The 21,901-nt window shown below is 41.6% G+C and overlaps 1 protein-coding gene across 1 annotated transcript; it reads right to left on the reverse strand.

Moving 5' to 3' along the window:
- Positions 1–240: 240 nt before the first annotated feature.
- On the reverse strand, positions 241–1,104 carry LOC109411879 (uncharacterized). The gene is made up of 4 exons (XM_019685506.2): positions 829–1,104; positions 611–759; positions 438–548; positions 241–376 (listed from the first exon to the last, which is right to left on the reverse strand). The coding sequence occupies exons 1-4, from the start codon at positions 1,102–1,104 to the stop codon at positions 241–243; spliced, it is 672 nt and encodes a 223-aa protein (XP_019541051.2).
- Between the last annotated feature and the right edge of the window lie 20,797 nt (positions 1,105–21,901).

The raw sequence follows: 21,901 nt of genomic DNA on the forward strand, positions 1-21,901 counted from the left end.
GGGTACTGGTTTTATAGAAATTCTTTTGCCAATATTTGAACAGGCACTGATGTTATCCGCAAAAGTTGTTTTAAAGTGATCAATTTGACCCCGGATTACGGTACATCTAAGAATTCCTCTATATAATTTATTGATATGAAGTGGACAAAAAAAGTACATGTGCCACACTTTCATAGTTTACCGAATTGAACTGTTATTTGTATTTGAACTCGTGTCTACACATCATTTTTCGACAATATATTAGAACTCATATGAGAATAATTCCAATAAATCCTTCGCACAATGCTTCCTGTATCTTGAACAATCACTGTACAATCCTATTTTTTCTGCTGTGTAGAATTCTTTTGGAAGTTGCTCGTCGGTCGAGAGAGATGGACTGAAAAGTAAAACATTAGCAAATTATAACAACTCGAATTATGTTACTTAAATTATATTACCTTAATATTATTTGAATCAGATCACCCAAGACACCATTGTGGTCCTGAAATCCAATCCTGGAAGCCTCGCAAATAGCTCTCAGTAAGCACTTCCTACCATCGTAACCAGCACTGTAAAAAAAAGTTAGTTTATGTTAACAATAGAACTTTCCGAAGAGTGGTTCAAAACTTACACCCACAACTGCTGCTCTATGACGTGATACAGCCTCCTCCGAGTAACTCCATCTGACGGCCTGAACGCCAACGATTGACGCTTTCGTCTTTCACCACCCTCACCTCCAGCGGCGTCCAGCAAGCCATTCTGGTTCTCCGCCACTCGAAACTACAATTACCAATGCCCAGATTCGATTCATATCATTTCAACTGATTCCCAAAAATCCCTCTTCCTTACCCTTTTGAAAGGATCCGTCCAATCCGACGCCTCTTCGGTCATACCGTAGTTGGCTTCGAAATTGTACGAACAGAAAATGTCCACTCCGCTGGGCTTCTCCTTCACCAAAGGAATCGCTATGGCAGCCAAGATACCGGTGGCCGCGTCCTCCGTCAGCAGCAAGGTACGTTTGTGCCGTTCCAGGATGTCTCCACCGGAAAGTGACCCTTCGATGGTTAATGGGCCTATGATTAGAACGATAACCAATATCCTTCGTAACAGATTCGTCTGCTCCATGGTAACGATCCGCGAGACGATTCCACCGACAAAAATGACCGGGGTTCACAGGTGATTCACTGGTGCTGACTATATGGCACGTTCCCCATTGAATTTCTATAATGTAATCTATAGTACTGAAGCACATTGGCTCTAAATAGCTGATGTGCCTAGTATACAGTCACAGTCACACCACATCAGCGAAATTTGGGTATACGCAAAGAAATCTTCTATTTTTGGTTGATAATTGGATGTACATACAAAGGTACAAATTGGATGCGTTGAGTTGTACGTAGCAGCTAAGTACGAAAGGCACGCGCGTGTGCCCGTAGGTTGAGTAATAGACTGGCTTATAAACTTTTGGGACTGAAAACGTTCATAGACATCCCAAGTAACATTTTAATTTTTATTCTGCTCTATAAGATATTTTAAAACTTCCAATAAAACTGATTTATGCATCAAACCGCTTGATAACCTCTTTAAGAAGATCTCCTGGCTAAATGGACCAATGTCGGAGAGGTTAAGCAAACCGTAGTAAGAGTAGCAATAAAACCGCTTTAAAACTTAGTTAAAAAATTTTCCACCTTCAAGAATAGTTTCCACCTCGTGAGTACTGTGCATAAAGATAGTGCGTAAAGATAGGACAAGTAATGATCAACACGGCTAACAGGGATTTGTCATCTCCATAGAAGAACTGTCAATGATCCAAAACATCAGCTGATTTGAAACGTCAATCTAAAGGCGTTGTTACGGGAGTTGGGAAGGGAAAAATATCCGATATCCTCGGAGCAGCTCGCAAACTCATTGATATGGTGCGAATCAGCTTTAAGCTGGAAGAATACGTTTTATTACATTTTAGATTTCACTGTACTTAAATTACTTACATTTATCGGTTTTAAACATATCTGTCCTCAGTCCCTTAATACCTTCGTTGTACATATCTGTGATAGTAATTTTAGGTTATATTTATATCAATTAGATTTAAGTGGAACTTACTGTGATAGCTAGTTGTAAGTTCATAGATTTCATGTTAACTGCACTGCCCATAACTGCATATTTGTAACATTTGCAGTTCTTGACAAAATTGATTTAATACCGGGGCTCATCTCCAAATCATCAGTAGTTTCATCTATCCAAATGAACTTAACAAGTTTGTTCCACAAAATATGAAAAATATACCAAGTCGTTTTGTCTCATTAACATATATTAACGAATGTAACCGCATAACAGTCACACTGGGAATACATACTGGCCTCATAACGTACAATCAATCATATTTTGCTCTAATATTTTTTTGAACTATTCGCCCAGCATACAAGAAGAGCTGTAGAAGATTTCATTGCGAAATAATTAACTTTGAATTTTTGCCAAATTTTTGAAATTTAGATCCTTTTCCATACTAGTGCAAGTTGCAAACTTTGAGCTCAATTTTCTCCAATGCCTACTTTTGTCGAATGTGACTGTTATGCAGTTATGGGCAGTGCACTAGTTCAACATTTTAGATATAGGATATATTAGAAAACGCATATAAAGCACGTTTCTAAGGTTTAACACAACTTCTTTAACTCCGATGTTGCTGATCGGTTGGAAAATTATTAGCAAAGTCACGACTACTCTCTCTCTCTCTTTCAACCTGACTCCTCGCCTACTTTTGACATTTTGAAGATTGCGAGGATAGTTCCGCACTAGGATAGGATGTGACACCTGCAACTTCTCTGTCTAATTTCACAGCTTGCTGTCTTGTTTTTCCGCGTTGCTAAGATTAGGCCGGAACAAATCTCATTTTCTTCTTTTGTCACTTTGGTCGTTGACTCGTCAAGGGGGGGATGATAAATGATAAATGTGTTTGATGAAAAATTACCCAAACAATTAGGAAAAATCGTCAAACTCATCGGATTTGTTAAGAAATTTTCTCGACGACTCTACTTTCACTTTAATTTTTTTCAATTTCTTGAATAATTTATTTGTATCCCCCCTCAAAATGTGGAATTCCGACAAAAAATTTCCGAGGGGGGGGTGACATTAGAGGAAACCGAAATTTGTGTCAGCCTTATTGGTCCCCAAATTGGTCTCTTTTGGGCTGACTAGTTGTCGTATCCTATCCTAGGTTCCGCAGTGCTGCCAGCAACAGGCGTATTTCATATTAGAATATTTTAGAATTTATTATGCTCCGAGTCTTATTCGCATTCAAGGTTACCGTGAATGTTGGGATTGTAGAAGCATAAAATTAATATGCCTCGAAAACGGTGCACGGATTTTTCCTCAAAAATGATTAGTATTTGGGCTACATTTTCATAATCGAAAGATTAGAAAATATTTTTTCGGTGTAAATTTTTCCATGTATTTTGTATGAGACGTATTTCGGCTTAAAACTGTGTTTAATTAATTTTAGTATAAAAAATAGCCGAAAACTTAGATAAATCAAAATTTTCCCGATGGAATATTTTTAAACTTCCCAATTTTAAAATATAGCCGGAAAGCTGACATTCTCTGAAGAAAAATCCGAGGTACATGAAAGTTCGATAATAATCGAAATTTTGACAACGTGCGGTGTATATCATCATGTAATAATTATTTTTCTGTAATGTTCTCTAATTATTCAATATGGCGACATCCATAGTTAGCGAACATCTAACGTAAGCAAGATGAACAGTGTTGTCATAACTTTTGCCAAGCTACCAACAGATGTCGCTTTTATTCGAATCACTAGCGTGCGCAGCTTTTTATTTCTTATCGCTCATTGTCTTTGATAAAAAACAAGTGCAAGTGCCCTTCTTTTATCTTTCTTTTTCTCGTGTTTGTTTACGAGAGTGAGTAGAAAGAAAAAGCTGCGCATGCTAGAGATTCGAATGGAACGCCATCTCCTGAAATTTCAGGCAGTGTTATTGCTAGTTTAAAACGGTAATAAGTTCATCATATTGACGAGTTAATATTACTTTTGAATTCTGGGTTTATGGATAGCTATAAAACCAAGTACAAAACCTTTCATCGATGGTTTTGGTAAAGGTTAGTTTTGGCTATTGCAGTAATAAAAATCAAACAAAACCACTCAGCAATGGAATCGTTAGGTACTTGGGATACCAACTTACCAACTTAGTTGGTAAGTTGGTGGTAATTCACACATTAGGGTAATTCACCTAGGTTATTTTTTTTTGTTTTTCCGTGCAATATTCCAAGATAGTGGAATACATCCATCCACTGAACGTCTAGGTCCAATAATTCCTTATACTTCCCATTAAGTTTGGATTCCCCTCAATTACAATTTTTAAGAGAAAATAGAACATTTGTATTGGAAGTCTGGAACTTAAATGTTGAACGCTTCCCTAAGCTTGCCTATCTCCATGTTGACCGATTTTCACTAATTGTTGAACGGTTCATTCCGGTAGTCGAAATTTTAGAAATGTGTCGGATTTTCATATTCAAGTTTTATGGGAGTTTCAAAAGAGTTTCCGAGGAGTTCGCAGGGGTAACTTGGGGCTACTGGGGGTTTCAGGGATGTTTCAGAGGCGTTTCAAGACGTATCAAAGCTTTGCAAGGGCTTTTGGGAGGGTTCCGAAGGGGTTTCAAAGAAAGATTTATCGGATTTTCAAGAAAGTTTTGGGAAATTTTCAGAGGAGTATCAAGGCGTTCCAAGAGGCTTCAGGTGGCATCAGAAATATATTACCTGGAACGCCCTTGAAACCGTATGAAGCACTGGAACGCTCTCGAAACCCCTTGGGAGCCCCGGGAGCACCCATGGAACGCCTCTGAAACATCAAGGAACACCCGTGATACCCTGGAACTCCTCTGAAACATCATGGAACACCCGTGATACCCTTTGAAGCTCCCTGAGACCATAGAACAGTCGTGGAACGCCCCTGAAACCCCTTTAAAACTACTGAAATGCCCCTGAAACCCCATGAAACCCCTATGGCCCCATGAAACGCTCCTAAAACGCCTTTAAACCCGCTGGAGCACAAAATTGGTCATAACTTAGGAACGGAGAAGAACCACATCTTGAAAATTTTACAGAATATAGCTTATAAAATTTCCTTTCAAAAATATATTTTTTAGTTTTTCCGACTTTTCAAACCGACTTTCCTCAACAGTGGAAAATTTTCTGGTAAACAATTTTTATTTTGTATTTTTTTATTGCTGAGAAAATTTGCTATTGATTTCTCAAAAAATGCGTCTACGATGCTTCGTTCGTGAGTTCGGATTATTCATAATAGGTGGTGTCTGTGGAAAAAGTTTGTTTTCCGGAAAATTAGGCAACCCTGATTTTTTTCAATTTAGTTTTGTTCATATATATAGGAACCCTACCTATTGCCCGTGTAGCTGCCGGCTTAGAATAGCACTACGGATCACCTGTTCCGGGGGTAAAAGTCCACCACAACAAGGAGCGTGTTCAAAGCGGTGTAAAAATCGGGACAGTGTTGCCAGTTCTACAGTAAAAGTACTGCACACTGTTTTTAAAATGTTAAAAAATGCCCAAAATTTGAGAAAAAAACACTTTTTTTGTTTGAATTGTTAAAGTACTGAACCGATTATGAAAAATTTTTTACCACTTATTATGTCTTACATGGAGAACTTAACCCTTTATAAGGCAGTGGCAATTATATTGCCACCTACTGTTTGTATTTTTTTTCTGTTTTATAACAATTTATTTCGAACTTTTTTTTGGTTTACACAAAATTGGGATTACTAACAACGCCTGGTATTTTTTTGGTACTAAAGCTATGTTCATTTAGAATCCGGAATGACAAAATCACGTATATCTTAGAAATGTAATAACAAACATAAAAGGTGAAGTTAGAGGGCTTCACAAAGGTTGTTTATTGTACTTTCATGGAAAAAATATCATTGAAATTATTTATTTTTATTTTTCACACATTTTCTCACTTTTTCAGTGTTGACCTCTCTAAAAATCTGCACAACGGTGGTAAATTTTAGCAACAACCCCTTCCGCACTTTTGTTCAACAATCAGGTCATCTATGCAGTGTCCTGAGTGCCTTGACTAGTCTGACTAGGATTCCGAAGAAAAATTGCCAAACTTTTTTTTATTGCGAAATGAGGGGCAATTCAGTGAATTGAGAAAACGCGAAATTTGAGTGTTTTTTTCGTTGATAAACACTACCCATCTGTGACGATATTACTGAACGTCTCCGGCTGTCATGGCAGCTCATCAAAATAGGTAAAACCTCTACATTAGAGTGGGTCAACGTTGTATGGAGAAACTTTAAATTTGATCGTATCAACCCGGAACAAAGCTTCTTAAATCTATATTAGCGCCCAAAACAACTGTGCAAAATTCGGGAGCGATTGGTTGCGATTGGAGCGATTGGAACGAACCAACTCCCACGCTGAGGGAAGTTAAGGATGCCATCCACCAGCTCAAAAACAACAAAGCGGCTGGTAAGGACGGTATCGCAGCAGAACTCATCAAGATGGGCCCGGAAAAGTTGGCCACCTGTCTGCACCAGTTAGTAGTCAAGATCTGGGAAACCGAACAGCTACCGGAGGAGTGGAAGGAAGGGATAATCTGTCCCATCCACAAGAAAGGCGACAAGTTAATGTGTGAGAACTTTCGAGCGATCACCATTTTAAACGCCGCCTACAAAGTGCTATCCCAGATCATCTTCCGTCGTCTCTCACCTAAAGTAAATGAGTTCGTGGGAAGTTACCAAGCCGGTTTCATCGACGGCCGGTCGACAATGGACCAGATCTTCACCGTACGGCAAATCCTCCAGAAATGCCGTGAATACCAGGTCCCAACGCATCACCTGTTCATCGACTTCAAAGCGGCATACGACAGTATCGACCGCACAGAGCTATGGAAAATTATGGACGAGAACAGCTTTCCCGGGAAGCTGACTAGACTGATAAGAGCAACGATGGACGGTGTGCAGAACAGCGTAAGGATTTCGGGTGAACTATCCAGTTCATTTGAATCTCGACGGGGACTACGACAAGGTGATGGACTTTCCTGCCTACTATTCAACATTGCCCTGGAAGGTGTTATGCGACGAGCCGGGCTCAACAGCCGGGGTACGATCTTCACGAAATCCAGCCAATTTGTCTGTTTTGCGGATGACATGGATATTATTGCTAGAACATTTGGAACGGTGGCAGAACAGTACACCCGCCTGAAACGTGAAGCAGCAAAGGTCGGACTGGTGGTGAATGCGGCTAAGACAAAGTACATGCTGGTAGGTGGGACTGAGCGAGACAGGACAAGCCTTGGCAGCAATGATGAGACGGGGATACTTTCGAGGTGGTAGAAGAATTCGTCTACCTCGGTTCCTTGTTAACGGCTGACAATAACGTGAGCCGTGAAATACGAAGGCGCATCATCAGTGGAAGTCGTGCCTACTATGGGCTCCAGAAGAAGCTGCGGTCAAAAAAGATTCACCCCCGCACCAAATGTACCATGTACAAGACGTTAATAAGACCGGTGGTTCTCTACGGACACGAGACATGGACGATGCTCGAGGAGGACCAGCAAGCACTCGGAGTTTTCGAGCGACGGGTGCTAAGGACGATCTTCGGCGGCGTGCAGGAGAACGGTGTGTGGCGGAGAAGGATGAACCACGAGCTCGCTGCACTTTACGGCGAACCCAGCATCCAGAAAGTGGCCAAAGCTGGAAGGATACGATGGGCAGGGCATGTTGCAAGAATGCCGGACAACAACCCTGCAAAGTTGGTGTTTGCTAACCATCCGGTTGGTACAAGAAGGCGTGGAGCGCAGAGAGCACGATGGGCGGACCAGGTGGAGCGTGATCTGGCGAGTGTTGGGCGTGACCGACGTTGGAGAGCTGCAGCTGCAAATCGAGTATTATGGCGGCAAATTGTTGATTCAGTATTATCATGAATTTGATGTTAACTAAATAAATGAAATGGTTGCGTCCCCGTATTCCGCATTGCGATTGAAATTTGTATGGAAGTTAGTATGGGAAAACGTCCTTTTTTGCATTTTACTCATAACTTGAATTCTTTTGTCTAATACCATGTAACTAATGACGTTAAAGTATAGCCTAGGATATACCGAAAAACTTTGCCGAAGACCGCAAAGTGATACGACACTTGTGAAAAAAGTTATTCGCCTGGTAACTTAGGCCAAAAATTGAGATTTTATTATTGATGTTATTCCTTTACATGTTAAATGTTAAGCACCACTGGGCAATCTGTACGTTATAACTTTTTTCACAAGTGTCGGATCACTTTGTGGTCTTCGGCAAAGTTTTTCGGTATATCCTAGGCTATACTTCACCGTCATTGGTTAGACTGTTTTAGACGAAAAAAATCAATTTATGAGAAAAATGCAAAAAAATACGTTTTCCCATACTAAATTCCATACAAAATTCAATCGCAATGCGGAATATGGGGAAGCAACCAATCGCTCCCAAATTTTGCACAGTTGCTTTGGACGCTAAAACGAATCGAAAAAGCTTTGTTCCAAAAAATCGACTTTGTTGACCCAGTCTACTCTACATATCCCTAGTGTGCGTTTTTGAAAAGCAACACGCGATTTTTGAGGCTGCCATCCTTGTATGAATTGGTTCTCATCATCTTGTTGCGAAAAAACCATGCCTAGAGTTCGAACCTCTTGCCAAATCTTCATATTCAAAGCAGATTTATCAATGAACCCAAGTTTTTTTCTTCCGAGGACACTTCCTTATGCCATGGTTAACAACATCTGTGCACATAACACATAATGGTTTTGACGATATTAACATTTTTCGCGACTGTCGTACCTGACCACGCAAAATTTTCAACGTATTTGTGCAAGATTTTTTTCCTCCTCTTGTCTTCAATATGAAATAACTTTTCACTCGTTGCAAGAAAATCGATGAAATTTTCACCATTTAACCCTCTAATACCCAAATTTTTGATTTTGATCTTAATGTCATTTTTCGTCATCTAAAATCGATTTAAACATGTTTTGGAAGATGATTCTTTTTGATTCTCGATTTCGTGAATTTCAGTTTTTGATTTTTCTAATTTTTACTTTTGAACATCCCCACACTTTTATATTTTTCCTGGAAGCCAATTTGGGGAACGGATTTTTTGAGATGAAAACATTTTGAGATTTTATGATTACTGTTGAAATATTATTATTTTAATTTTTTTTTCGCAGAAAATTTTATTTTCCGTGTAATTTTAAGGAAAATAATTTTTGAGTGTATTCGATTCACTTGAACTATTAAACAAGGATAGAATGATTTGGGAAAAATTTGAAATATGTTAATTGTAGCGATTCAATACAAAATAAACAATGACTTGTAAAAGGTGACTAAAACATCAATTTTTCAATGATTTAAAAAAAATGTAAATACGCTTTAAAATACACCAAAAACCATTATACAGAACAGTCCTAAATATCAGCCAAAAATATAAAAAAGTTGATTCTCCACGAAACAAAAATTACAAAAATGCTCAAACTATACCCCGTCTAAAGGCGGAATTGGGTATTAGAGGGTTAAAGAGGATTAGTTATGATCAGAGTGCTGCAAAAGAATGATGATTATGTTCATTGAGAGCGACACTAGAAAATGTGACATGATTCCGGATTCTAAGTGAACATAGCTTTAAACAAAGCTTTAACAATAATTAAGGAGCCATTTGTAGTCTCAAAAATGTTTTTTTTTTTCATTTTTATTAACGTGTATTTTAACTTAAATGCTAATTCTACACTAATTCTCAAAAATGACTTAATTTAACCGCGTGAAGAAAATAAGCTCAAATTTATTGTAAAATTATAGATTTGGTAAATATTTTAAGAAATAATCAAATTATGGGTTGACATGAGCTGAACGGCTTTAGGACATTTGGTCGAATGACATTTGGTCGAATGACGTTTGGTCGAATGACATTTGGTCGAAAGTACGTTTGGTCGAAAGGACATTTGGTCGAATGGACATTTGGTCGAAACCCGTTTTGTGGAAGAAGCAGCATATGACATTTAGTCGAATGGACAATTCGTCGAATGGGCATCTGGTCAAAAGGCACTATGGTTGAAACTATGTTTTATCGAATGGACGTTAAGTCGTATAGCAATTTAATCATGTTAATGATACCAAACATTAAACAGCAAATATTTCATTCAAGGGTGTTCATAATTATGGTAACTTGTTTTGCAATGTAGTTTTCGTTGGCATTGGTGAAGTAGTTGATTTTCCATCGAAGATTTCTCCGTATCTTCAATATTGGCTCTTCTTTCAAGTTTCATCATTTCATTGCGTTTTTGTAAAGCACATACTCGCTTTTCCAGCAAAGGTTTCTCCTTCTTTTCAACATATGCTGTTCTTTCAAGTTTGTTTTTTGTGCTGACAGTGGACATTATGGTTGTGATTTTTTTTTTATCGATGATTTTTCCTTCTTTTCAACATAGGCTATTCTTTCAAGTTTCGTATTTGTAATATGTTTAAATGTTATAGCTGCTGTATTTTTCTCATGTATTTTTCCTTCTTTGAAACATAGGCTATTCTTTCACGTTTATTAACCCTCCTAGGGTGTTAGGTTTTTCGTACCACGATAGCGTAATGCACGTTCAGCGTGCCTGTTTTGGTCATATTGACCCCAACATCGTTTTCCTGTACGCTGTACCAACTGCTGAATGTTTCAGAACAAATTTTTCCTTTTGAACACAAGCTGTTCTTTATTAGCTGATGCTTTTTTTTAGATATTTTTCCTTCTTTCAAACATAGGCTGGTCTTTCAAGTTTACTAATTTCATTGCGTCATATACCAACTGCTAATTTTTTTCATCAGTGGTTTTAACTTTTGGGGGTTTGTTCAAGTTTCTTGATTTTACTGTGTTCATATGTTGAAGCTGCAGATTTTTCATCTGATATTTTTCCTTCTTTTAAACATAGGCTGTTCTTTAATGTAGTGTTGCAGTTGAACTGAACACGAGTCGGAAATAATATAAATGCTTTCAATGTTTTGATTGAATCGCAGTAGTAATTTAGCTTGCGTGTCAGAGCTTACTACTCAAGAACGCCCGTTCAGATACCGATTCAGCTCCGAACTCATATGTGCTTACTCTATCGATATGTTATGCGAATAAGTTTCAGAGTTTCAGAAAATCCGTAAATATATGTAAATATACATTGTGGGGTTGAGGGAGTTGAGGTGTGAGAAAGTGTTACGACTTTTTGAGCTTTTATTTCTGGAATAGCCCACCAATGGACTGATGATAGGACTGATTGGACAAGGCTATTATTGGTTTATGATCTTTGATGGTTATTGTAGCTGACATGCCAAACATGTTCCTGAAAATCCGGATTTTCCGAAAACCAAAACGGTTCACTCGGATATGCTCCCAATAAAAGATAAGTTTCTGAATCGAATCCCAAGATTATTCAAATCTTTGAAAAATGGCGAATATATAACTATTTCAGTTTTGAGGATACCAGGGTATCATGCAGGCATTTTGCGAGCCCGCTCGCGTTCCAGCTTCCAACTGAAGAATTTTTAAATATTTCTGATCGCAGCGTGCCGAGTTTAAGCTTGAACGCGTTTGAATGCGTCACTTTTTCCATGTTATCCTCTTATGGTAGTATCAATCTACAAGCAAGTATCATCACTCGGGTATCGCTAGGTGTGTTTTCGGACATTCTCACCTATGAAGAAATAGATACTGCTGATTTGGATTGCTTTAGCAGCGAATGCTACAAGCCGCAGAAAAATATTGTTGGCAACGAAATGAAAGTTTTCCAATGACAGGTTAACGAAAGTTTTTTTCCGCTGATCTGCGGATAGTAGCCTCAGTAACGTCGGCATTCTGCAGTTCACGAGCCAGGTGCGCAAGACGTGTGGGTTGAATTAAAGTTCTCACGTTCCAAGATTTGATTTTCCAATCGTTATCCTTAAATCGTTGCCTAGTCTGTTGCCGTTAAATCAATCCGTTTTCCCTAGTTTTGCTTTTTCTGGTAGGTGGCGGTTTTAAGCAGGCTTTCTTTACCGGGGCTGCTCTGCCTACATGGCGCTCAAGGGGCTACTATCTTGGGTACGCACCTCAAGCTGAAGTCGGAAATACAACAGTGCGCGGACTGCACTACCTGGTCTAGTGTCTTTTCATCAGTTAGTGCCTTTCGACCAGATGTCCATTGTCCGTTCGACTAAATGTCATATGTTGCCTACTCCATAATATGGGTTTCGACCAAATGTCCATTCGACCAAACGGCCGTTCGACCAAATGTACTTTCGACCAAATGTCATTCGACCAAACGTCATTCGACCAAATGTCTTTCGACGAAATGTCATAGATCCGTCAAAAGAAGAAAAGTACTCTAAACGGGAAGTGGCAAGAATATTGCCACCAGCGCTGGTTTCCTAAGCGGGCAGTGGCAACTATATTGCCACCTAGATTTTTGAGAGTTTCTTTCAAATAAAAATTGGTTTGTACATGTAATCATGTGTATAATCATTTCCATAATAGCATGCGTGGACAACTCTTCTAGTTTTCTCGGCCTTATAAAGGGTTAAAGCCAAACTTTTAGAAGTTTTGATGAGCTAATAACAAAGTTTAAGTCTGAACAATTTTTATAATGGATGCCCAAAGTTCACAAAACCACATTTTATTCTATCGACAATATCTGCGCCAATATGTACTAAATCGATTTTAATTTAAAAAATATGGTAGTTAATGCACATAATATACTAGTTCTGGTTAAAAAATCAGTTTTTTTTTGTGCAAACAATCAAAAGTTATACATTATTTTGTGTTTCGAGTCCAGTCTTTAGACGAATTTCACGCCAACTCGTCTTCGTGATTGACAGCACCCTCTCAGAATCTAATAAAACTTTGTGGGTATAAGTACTTTGTATTTTAAAGCAACTCTGCATACTTGTTTTTTAAATTTATCTAAACTAACATTTGTTATTATTATTATTATTATTATTATTATTATTATTATTATTATTATTATTATTATTATTATTATTATTATTATTATTATTATTATAGAGTTTTGGCACTTCTCAGCAAAAATTGCTGGAAACTTTCACCTACCCCGGGCAATCGGAATGCCAAAGGGGATTAGGCTCTGTGGATCTCATTAGCCGGTTTTTTAGCTTATCCTAATGAGTCTGCTTTTGGATGTACTTTCAGTTGTGATGATTCAGGAACCGCCTAACTATGCTACAGGTTCCAAGAATCACCGCTTTCAGGATGCTGTTCAGGTCCTTCTTCAATTCCAGCTCGTCTAGGGACCTCAGGAGAGATTTAGGGACAACTCCGGTTGCCGAGAGGACAACCGGAACTATACGGACGTCCTCCAGGTGCCACATCTGCTTCAACTCCTCCGCTAGGTCGTGGTACTTGGTTATCTTGCCGGAGAACGTTGATTGGACATTATGGTCTAACGGTACAGCGATGTCGATGAGAGTTACTCGCTTCATCCTTTTGTCGAAAACCACAATGTCAGGCCGGTTGGCACGAATGAGGACGTCCGTAATGATCTCGCGATCCCAGTACAGCTTTATGCAACTATTTTCCAGAACCGGGTCCGGCTGGTACTTGTAGTAGGGTACAAATCTGTCGACCAAGTTGTGCTTTAAAGCAAGCTGTTGGTGCACAATCTTGGCAACTTCGTTGTGACGATCGAGGTAAGCTGATCCAGCTAACACTGAACAGCCTGCAACGACATGCTCGATCGTTTCTCCTACTGAATTACACTTCCTGCAACGGTCCTCCACGTCCTCGTGCAATATGTACCACCGATAGTTCTTCGTCGCAATTACCCGGTCCTGGATGGCTACCATGAAACCTTCTGTTTCTGAGAAGAGGTCACCCCGCACCAGCCACGCGTTTGACGCCGCCTTATCGATGTGCTCGAGTTCCAGTTGATGGGGGTGCGTCCCATGCAACTCCTTTTGCTTCCACGTTACGATCATCTCGTCGACGGTCTTGATGTCGCAGTTCAGCTGATAATCCTCCTGCGCCAGATGCAGGGCGCTGTAACCGTGGTCAGCTTCACATACAGTGCGGTACATTTCGTGACGGTTCTGGCTTTCTACGAAATATGCCCGCAGCTGCTGGATCTGGGAGACACACAGTGCCTGGATATCGGTGACGCCTCTTCCTCCTACTGCGCGTGGCAGGGTGACTCTCTCAATGGACGACTTTGGATGGCGCATGCGGTGCTTGGTGAACGCCACTCGTACTGCTCGTTCTAACGCCTCGAGGTCAGTCTTGGTCCACTTTACCACCCCAAAGCTGTAGGTCAACAGGGGCACAGCAAACGTGTTGATCGCCTTCACCTTGTTGCCGGCTGACAGAAAGCTCCTCAGAACACAGTTGACACGATGCAAGAACTTGTCCTGCAGTTCCTTCTTGATCGCTGTGTGGCGAATACCTCTAAGTTGCAGGAAGCCGAGGTACTTGTACACTTCGCCTTCAACCATATTCCGAATCTCCTCCTGTTCGTTGACGCGGAAACAGCTGGCGTCCACTACTTGACCCCGGCGAAGATGGACTGACCGACATTTGTCAATTCCAAACTCCATCCGGATGTCGTTGCTGAACACCGTCACAAGCTGCAACAGTTGATGCAGCCTCTGTACTGATTCCGCAAACAGCTTCAGGTCGTCCATAAAGAAGGTGTGGGTTATTCTTGTACTCCTTCCCCCACTTTTCAGTTGGTAGCCATAGTTGCATTGGTTGAGTGCTCTGCTGAGGGGGTTCATTGCAAGGCAGAACCATAGCGGACTGAAGGTATCGCCTTGAAATATCCCCCTCCTGATGCAGAGAGTTCTGGACCGCAACACAGCTGTTCCGTCGGTGATTTGTAGGGACGTGCTCCACATCCCCATCGCGTGTTGCATCAGCCTGATGATGTTCCCGTCTACCTTGTACAACTGCAGCACCTTAAGAAGGTACGAGTGCGGCACTGAGTCGTACGCCTTCTTGTAGTCGATGTACGCCATGCTCAGGTTCCTCTGCTTATCGGTGGCTTGACCCACAATGACTGCATCTATAATGACCTGATCTTTGCAGCCTTGCGTGTTTTTGCGACACCCTTTTTGTTCTTCGGTCATCACGTTGTTGGCATCGCAGTGGGTTTGTATCCTCCTCGCTATCACCGACGACAGCACTTTGTACAGACTCGAAAGACACGTTATTGGTCTGTACTTTGCTGGGTCAGCTGTGTTTTGGTCCTTCGGCAGAAGATAAGTGATACCCCTGGTAATGAACTCTGGTAGCTGCGTGGGGTCTTCTAGCACCATGTTGAAGCATTCCGCCATCCGCCCGTGGATCGTCGTGAGCTTTTTATACCAAAAATTGTGCACGAAATCGGGTCCTGGTGCAGCCCAATTTCTGGTATACCGGGTAGCCTCGCGTACATCCTGAGCGGTTACTACGACCGCGGTCATGTCTCCAACTCCATTACACTGTCGCTCTTCTTCTGCCAACCACATCCCATCGTCGCTGTGCTGGACAGGGTTCTCCCATAGATTGGCCCAGAACTGTGTGACTTCGCCAATCTCCGGAAGGCCTTCTCCATAGTCAGGCTTGTCGTTTCGGATGCAGTTGTAGAACTCTCTTTCGTTAATGTTGAACATCCGGTTTTGTTCCTTCCGCTTCGAACATTCTCCATAACGCCGCAATCGTTTCGCAAGAGCACTCAACCGCTGTACATGGGTGTCGAGGATCTCCGTAATGTTGACTTCTGTGAGATCTCGGAGTTCTGCGGGCTTCACAATTTCAGCAACATAACGAACTAGCCTCGTTGATCGATTCCCCTGCTTGTACTGTGTTAATCGACCAATCTTGGTCCGCAATGTGGCGATCCGGTTCTCCAAACGTCGCATCCACGCGGGTTTCTGTGTGCTGGGGCGTGTGCGACCTTCACCGTCGCCTTGCGGGCGCGTCCGCAGTCCCAGCGTCTTGACAACAGCCACCGCAGCTGAATACACCGTAAACTGCAGATCCTCAAGGTGCTGTACGGCCTCCAAGTACTGTGGCAAAATATCCTGGTTTAGGATGCTTACTGCACTTGTTAACCGATAGGAATTCCGCAGCTTTGGTATTCGGTGCCGGGACATGGGGTCTGTCCCACGGAACTGCGTGACTGCTGTGGCCATGTGGAGCGCTAGTTCGTCTCGTAGTTGCTGTCGTTGCATATCCGCTGTTGGTCCTGGAGCAGTGGGTGCAGTCGTATCACGACTCTCACTCGCGTTCGATGCATCCAGCCCGTCAGAACTCCTTCTCGACGTATCGCTCGATCTTGTCCTCTCCTCTCCCAATTCCCTCTGCGCTTCCAGCTTGATGCACTCCACTTCTGCAGCTGTGAGCATATTATGAGACATAATTGCTCGCTGTCGTGTGTACAGCTTGTTCAAGTCAAGCTGGTTCGCAAAGCGAGGGAATCTCTCGTTGAACATTTCCAGCATCCCTGATCTGCCGGACATGTCCGTCTCCATCCTCGTGCAGACAAAATAGCAGCGAATCACGTACATATTCATCTCCCTCGTCCACATGATCCGCTGCCGTCGGCCGCCTGCTAACGTGAGTGACTGACGTCGATCAGCCACAGCAACATTGGCAGGTGCAGCATGGCCTTGGTGATTGCTATTGCTGCCGTTTCTGCTCTGCGTTCGTGGTACGGGCTGTGCCCGTTGACTGGAAGGCCGCTCTTGCACCAGTTCCTCTTCCAGCCGCTGGCCGCTCGCTCTGTCCCCCGTTCCAGGACCAGCTCCAGTAGGGGCTCCCTCCTCGGGCGATCGCATTCTTCTATTTCGTCTAGCTCGTGTCTCCATATGGGTGTGCTTTCATTCCCGGAAGCTACGGGTTCTGCATTGGCATTTACTCCAAGTACAGTGCTAAATAGCTTGGCTCAAGCGCCGCTGCTCGCCGAGGGTGGTTTTTCATGGTCGCCCAGGAGATATTTTACCTTGAGCTCCCACTCCTCAAATGGTGGTTTTTCATGGACGCCCAAGAGTTATTTTACCTGAGCTCCCACCTATTTATTATTATTATTTATTATTATTATTATTATTATTATTATTATTATTATTATTATTATTATTATTATTATTATTATTATTATTATTATTATTATTATTATTATTATTATTATTATTATTATTATTATTATTATTATTATTATTATTATTATTATTATTATTATTATTATTATTATTATTATTATTATTATCTTTATTAAAGAGATTGGCAGCCCTAGGCTGGCTCATCTCTGAACTAACATATGATAAAAGCTAAAGTTTTTTGCTCGTTTCTTTTTAAACAAGTTTGAGTTACACTAGCAAATTGTTTGAACTTTCATGCGAAAAATTGAAACAATTTAAAAATCGATTCCTATACACTAAAAAAGTATTTAAAAATTTTAAAACAATTTGCAAAGAATGTTTATTTTTAAAATACCGATTCTTTCTGACAGATATTTGGCCTAGGCCTAGTCACAAGTCAAGGCGATATCGCGGGAATCGCCAAGGCTGAAGCTAATAAAAAAATATAATTAAACGTGCTTTATTACCCTTTCGGGCATTCGTCTTGATCATACACGGAATAATATAGTTTATTGCATTGCTAACTGGACTGCGACAAAGTGCAGAATCTCAAATAAAAGTGCGATATTGCATCAAATCGTTCCGGTGTCTTCACCGCACTTATTCATCACGAGCTAATGAATAAGTGCGGTGAAGACACCGGAACGATCTGACGCAAAATCGCACTTTTATTTGAGGTTCCGCACTTCATCGTCGCACTTATAACCGCGCAATGCGCAATACAATCATTCACCCAATCGCCAGTTTATATTCAATTTTTATTACGGGAAGATCTCTAAATTCCACCACCGTGGGTGCTCAGGACTGAAAGTGAATAAGTAGAAACCCATTGAAACTCTTTAAAATGCTCTTGGAATGCTCCTGATACCACTGGAACGCCTCGGAAAACCTCTGAGGCCTCGTTTAACGCTCCTTAAACCATATGAAGGCCCGTGGAGCGCACCTAAAATCCCTTTAATACTCCTGGAACACACTTGAAAAACCCTGAAATCTCTTGTAGTTAATACCTCTTGGAAACGTTTTGAAACTCCCTGGAACGCCACTAAAACCCCTGAAATCAATTGAAGCCCGTGAAACGCTTATGAAGCCCTCTGAGATCCCCTGGAATGCTTTTGGGACCGCCTGAAATCCCATGAGCCCCCCTGATACGCCTAGGAACACACTGGAACGCCAATGGAACTCCTGAAATCTCCTGGCGCACTATAGAACGCCCGTGGAATTCCCTTGAAGCCCCATGGAATGCTCCTGAAAACCCTATGGAAAGTCTCTGGCACCCTCTGAAAGCCCTAGAAGCCCCTTCAAAATCATTGGATCGCTTCTGAAACCCCATTGGAACATCTTTGGAACGCCTTTGAAATCCCCTGAAACCCCAAATTAACGCTCATGAAAATACCTTTAATTATCTTTTTACTTCACGAGGCGTAGACGTTAGAATAGGCCGCCTGTGTGAAGCTAATGAAATTCGGTCAACTTCAGTGCGGTGGTCATGAAATGCGAATTTTGGAAGAAATAATTGTGAAAAAAAAATTTCAACAAGGAACAAGATAGAGCTTCATAGCTTCATTGGAAGAGGCAGCTCTCAGTTAATAACTGTAGAACTGCTGCAGATTTTATCTTCCAGTGGAGACGTCTCGCCTAGAAGAAATAACTACAGTGCAGGAAGTACACGAAAAGAAAAATCCTTATTGAATGTATAAGAAAATGTTATAGGGTAAAAGCACTAGACTTCGCCACTGCTCTAGTCTTCGCCCCCTCCATACAAATTCCATTTTTTATGTATGAAGTGGCGAAGATTAGTGCAGTATTTTAGGGGGGCGAAGTCTAGTGTTTTTACCCTACATTTTTGCCATTTCGTTTTTCTAATAAACCATATAGCTGAATGTAATGTATAGCATAAGATACAAGTTATGAGATGTATAAGTTTAACCTAATACAATCAATCAGTAACGCTCATGATTGCTATAACAGTTATTAATGCTATGTATGTGGAACAATTAATGAAACCTACTACCATATATTTTGAATTTCCTACTGTTTTTTCTTGAAGTAGACATGATTAAAAACAAGTTTGGTCAGAAATACATATCTAGTTTATTTACTAATTTTAATTTTTAATAACTTTGCGTGTTGAAAGATTGCAATTTTCTAGGTGACCGGGACATTTTCCTTGTTCAGCGGTCAGTCCTCCTATGTGGGGTGGCGCATTTGTTACTTCAAGCCGGTGTCGTATCGCTTGAGAAGTTTGCCTTTGCATCCGTTTTGCGTGCCAACATCACCTCGGAACTGCAACTGAAAATGAGAAATTCATCGTTATTATTTTGTTTCATCAAATATCACAGAAAAACTTACCGACCTAAACCGTCCTCATCCTCCATCCTTCGAATCTCCCGTGCCGTAAATTGCAATGGTTTGCGGTTATCTCTGTCCTTCCTCGGATTTACCTTCCTCTTCGACTTTGTTATCTTCCGGGTCATTCCTTCCTCTTCAAAGTCGCGGAGCATACATCGTGTTTCTGGCGACTAGCGATCCTGAGCGGTTTCGGAATTTCGATGGCGATTTTCCCGAGCTGCCGCTGCTGCGTCTAGTTGAATTAAAGGAACTTCTCGGATGGCGGCATCTTCTCGAACAAGAGCTGGACCGCGAGTCGTGGCCTGCAATAGGACTTTCGGCAGCTGCGACTACGATGCTACAATATGAGAGACGAACTTTGGTTTTGCTAAAGTAAAAGAATCTTTAAAATACTCACTTTTTTGTTTACTGTTTAGGCGATTCCTTGGGCGATTTTCGGCGGGAAATATTCAATCTGAAAACTTATTCAAAGTATAAGTTAAACCTTATACTTTTTGTTCATTACCCAAAACATACCGTCGATGGGGGTGACAATGGGTCTGGGGGGTGAGATTGGGTCAAAACGGAGAAACATAAAATTTGAAATAGCTCATCTGCCGTGTGCAGCATAGTTGTCCCATGTTACAAAACAGCAAACCGAGAAAAACGCGTTTTAAGTTCCAGCCTTGTTTCCCTCTCTACGAACAAGTGTAGTAAAAAATCAAAGTGAATTTATCAGGAGAGCGTTAGAATTGGTATTTATCATTGAAGTATGAACCAAAAATTTCATAGGTATTAAATTTACTTTAACTTTTTAAATAAAAACTCTGGTGGGACTGTAATGCCGATAAATCTAGCAAATTTCGGGATTTTATCGGCATAAGCTGTCCCATGTCATGCGAGATTTTCAGCATAAGCTGTCCCATGTTTCAGTTTTCAGCATAAGCTGTCCCATGTCGAATTTTTCAGCATAAGCTGTCCCATGTTGGATGTTATCAGGATTCCCGGAGAATGTCCAGGATTCACACAGACATTCTCGGCATTTCCGGCGAATTTTTGGAATTCATGTAGTATTGTTAGGATTTCTGGAGGACTTTGGGGAGGGAGGGGTGAAACGTACCATTTCATGAAATTGCCAAAATAATTTTTAAAAATCCATGTGAGTATTATCGAACCGGGCTCGACGAGTTGATGTTGTAAATCGATGTCCGACGCCATTTTGAAATCCAAGATGGCGGCTTCCGGTTTCTGGAAATCCATGGAAACCCACGCAATATGGATATTTCCGGAACGGGTTCGACAAGCAGATGTTGAAAATCGATGTCCAACGCCATTTTGAAATCCAAGATGGCGGCTTCCGGTTTCTGCAAATCCATGGAATCTCACGCAATATGGATATTTCCGGAACGGGCACGACAAGCAGATGTTGAAAATCGATGTCCAACGCCATTTTGAAATCCAAGATGGCGGCTTCCGGTTTCTGCAAATCCATGGAATCCCACGCAATATGGATATTTCCGGAACGGGCACGACAAGCAGATGTTGAAAATCGATGTCCGACGCTGTTCGCGCCCATCGGACGCTCCGGTGGAAAATGTGCCCCACATTCCCCTACGAGATTGAACAGCGTCACTCAAGCTCCCACAAACGTAAACACGGCGGCAACAGCGAGCCCAGCACGGGACCACTCACCACTAACGATGATTGATGATGACAGCTGCGAGCGAGCGCGCGTCAACGCGGTGCGCATGCTGCGAGTGAGTGACCGTGAGTGACTTCGATCTGGCAGTGTAGCCAGATTGATGGAATGTTCTGGAATGTTTCATACCGGGAATATTGTGGAACTTTCTGGATGCCTTCCGGAGTGCTATAAAAAGAGAGCACCACCACCGAACGAGAAAATAGTTTGATTTGACCCGGCAAACGGTCAAGTAGTGAGAAGTAATATCGAAGTGTACAAGCGTTCGCGTGGCTTCGACAACGCGAAGTAGAAGTGTAAAAGCGTTTGCGTGGCTTCGACAACGCAAAGTTTAGTAGTAAAATAAAGTGCTTAGTATAGAAGTACTTTCTGTGCGTTTTTCTTTCTGCGGAAAGAAACTTCCCGTTTGAGGCACTGCGGCGCCTCAACATTTTGGTCCTTCGAACCGGATCAACGGAGGATTTCTGGTACCCCAGGTCTTGCGAGACTCCATCCCGCCAGGAATCCTAGAGCTACCCGCTTGAGGCACTGCGGCGCCTCAACATTTGGTCCTTCGAGCCGGATCAACGGAGGATTTCTGGTACTGCGGAGCCCCAAACATTTTGGTCCGTCCGAACCGGATACCGTACCTGTGGAGTGGAACCGGCCTACAGTCCCCGGTTCACCGTCGAAGCGTCCTACTGGTCATCGAGGCGACCAGTCGAGGAATCCCTGCCGGTCTGTGGACGATCGGCACCTACGGTGACTTCTTTGCCGCCGGCAAAGACACCATCCCAT

This window comes from Aedes albopictus, chromosome 3, assembly GCF_035046485.1.
Source record: "Aedes albopictus strain Foshan chromosome 3, AalbF5, whole genome shotgun sequence".
Taxonomy (NCBI): domain Eukaryota; kingdom Metazoa; phylum Arthropoda; class Insecta; order Diptera; family Culicidae; genus Aedes; species Aedes albopictus.

What these genes read in the sequence shown, in the direction of transcription:
- LOC109411879 (XM_019685506.2), bottom strand. Translation starts at nt 1,104, where the DNA reads ATGGAGCAGACGAATCTGTTACGAAGGATATTGGTTATCGTTCTAATC. An exon ending in ATAGAGCAGCAGTTGTGGGT is followed by an intron (nt 549 to 610) that starts GTAAGTTTTGAA and finishes TTTTTTTTACAG; the next exon opens with TGCTGGTTACGATGGTAGGA. An exon ending in CTGATTCAAATAATATTAAG is followed by an intron (nt 377 to 437) that starts GTAATATAATTT and finishes TTTACTTTTCAG; the next exon opens with TCCATCTCTCTCGACCGACG.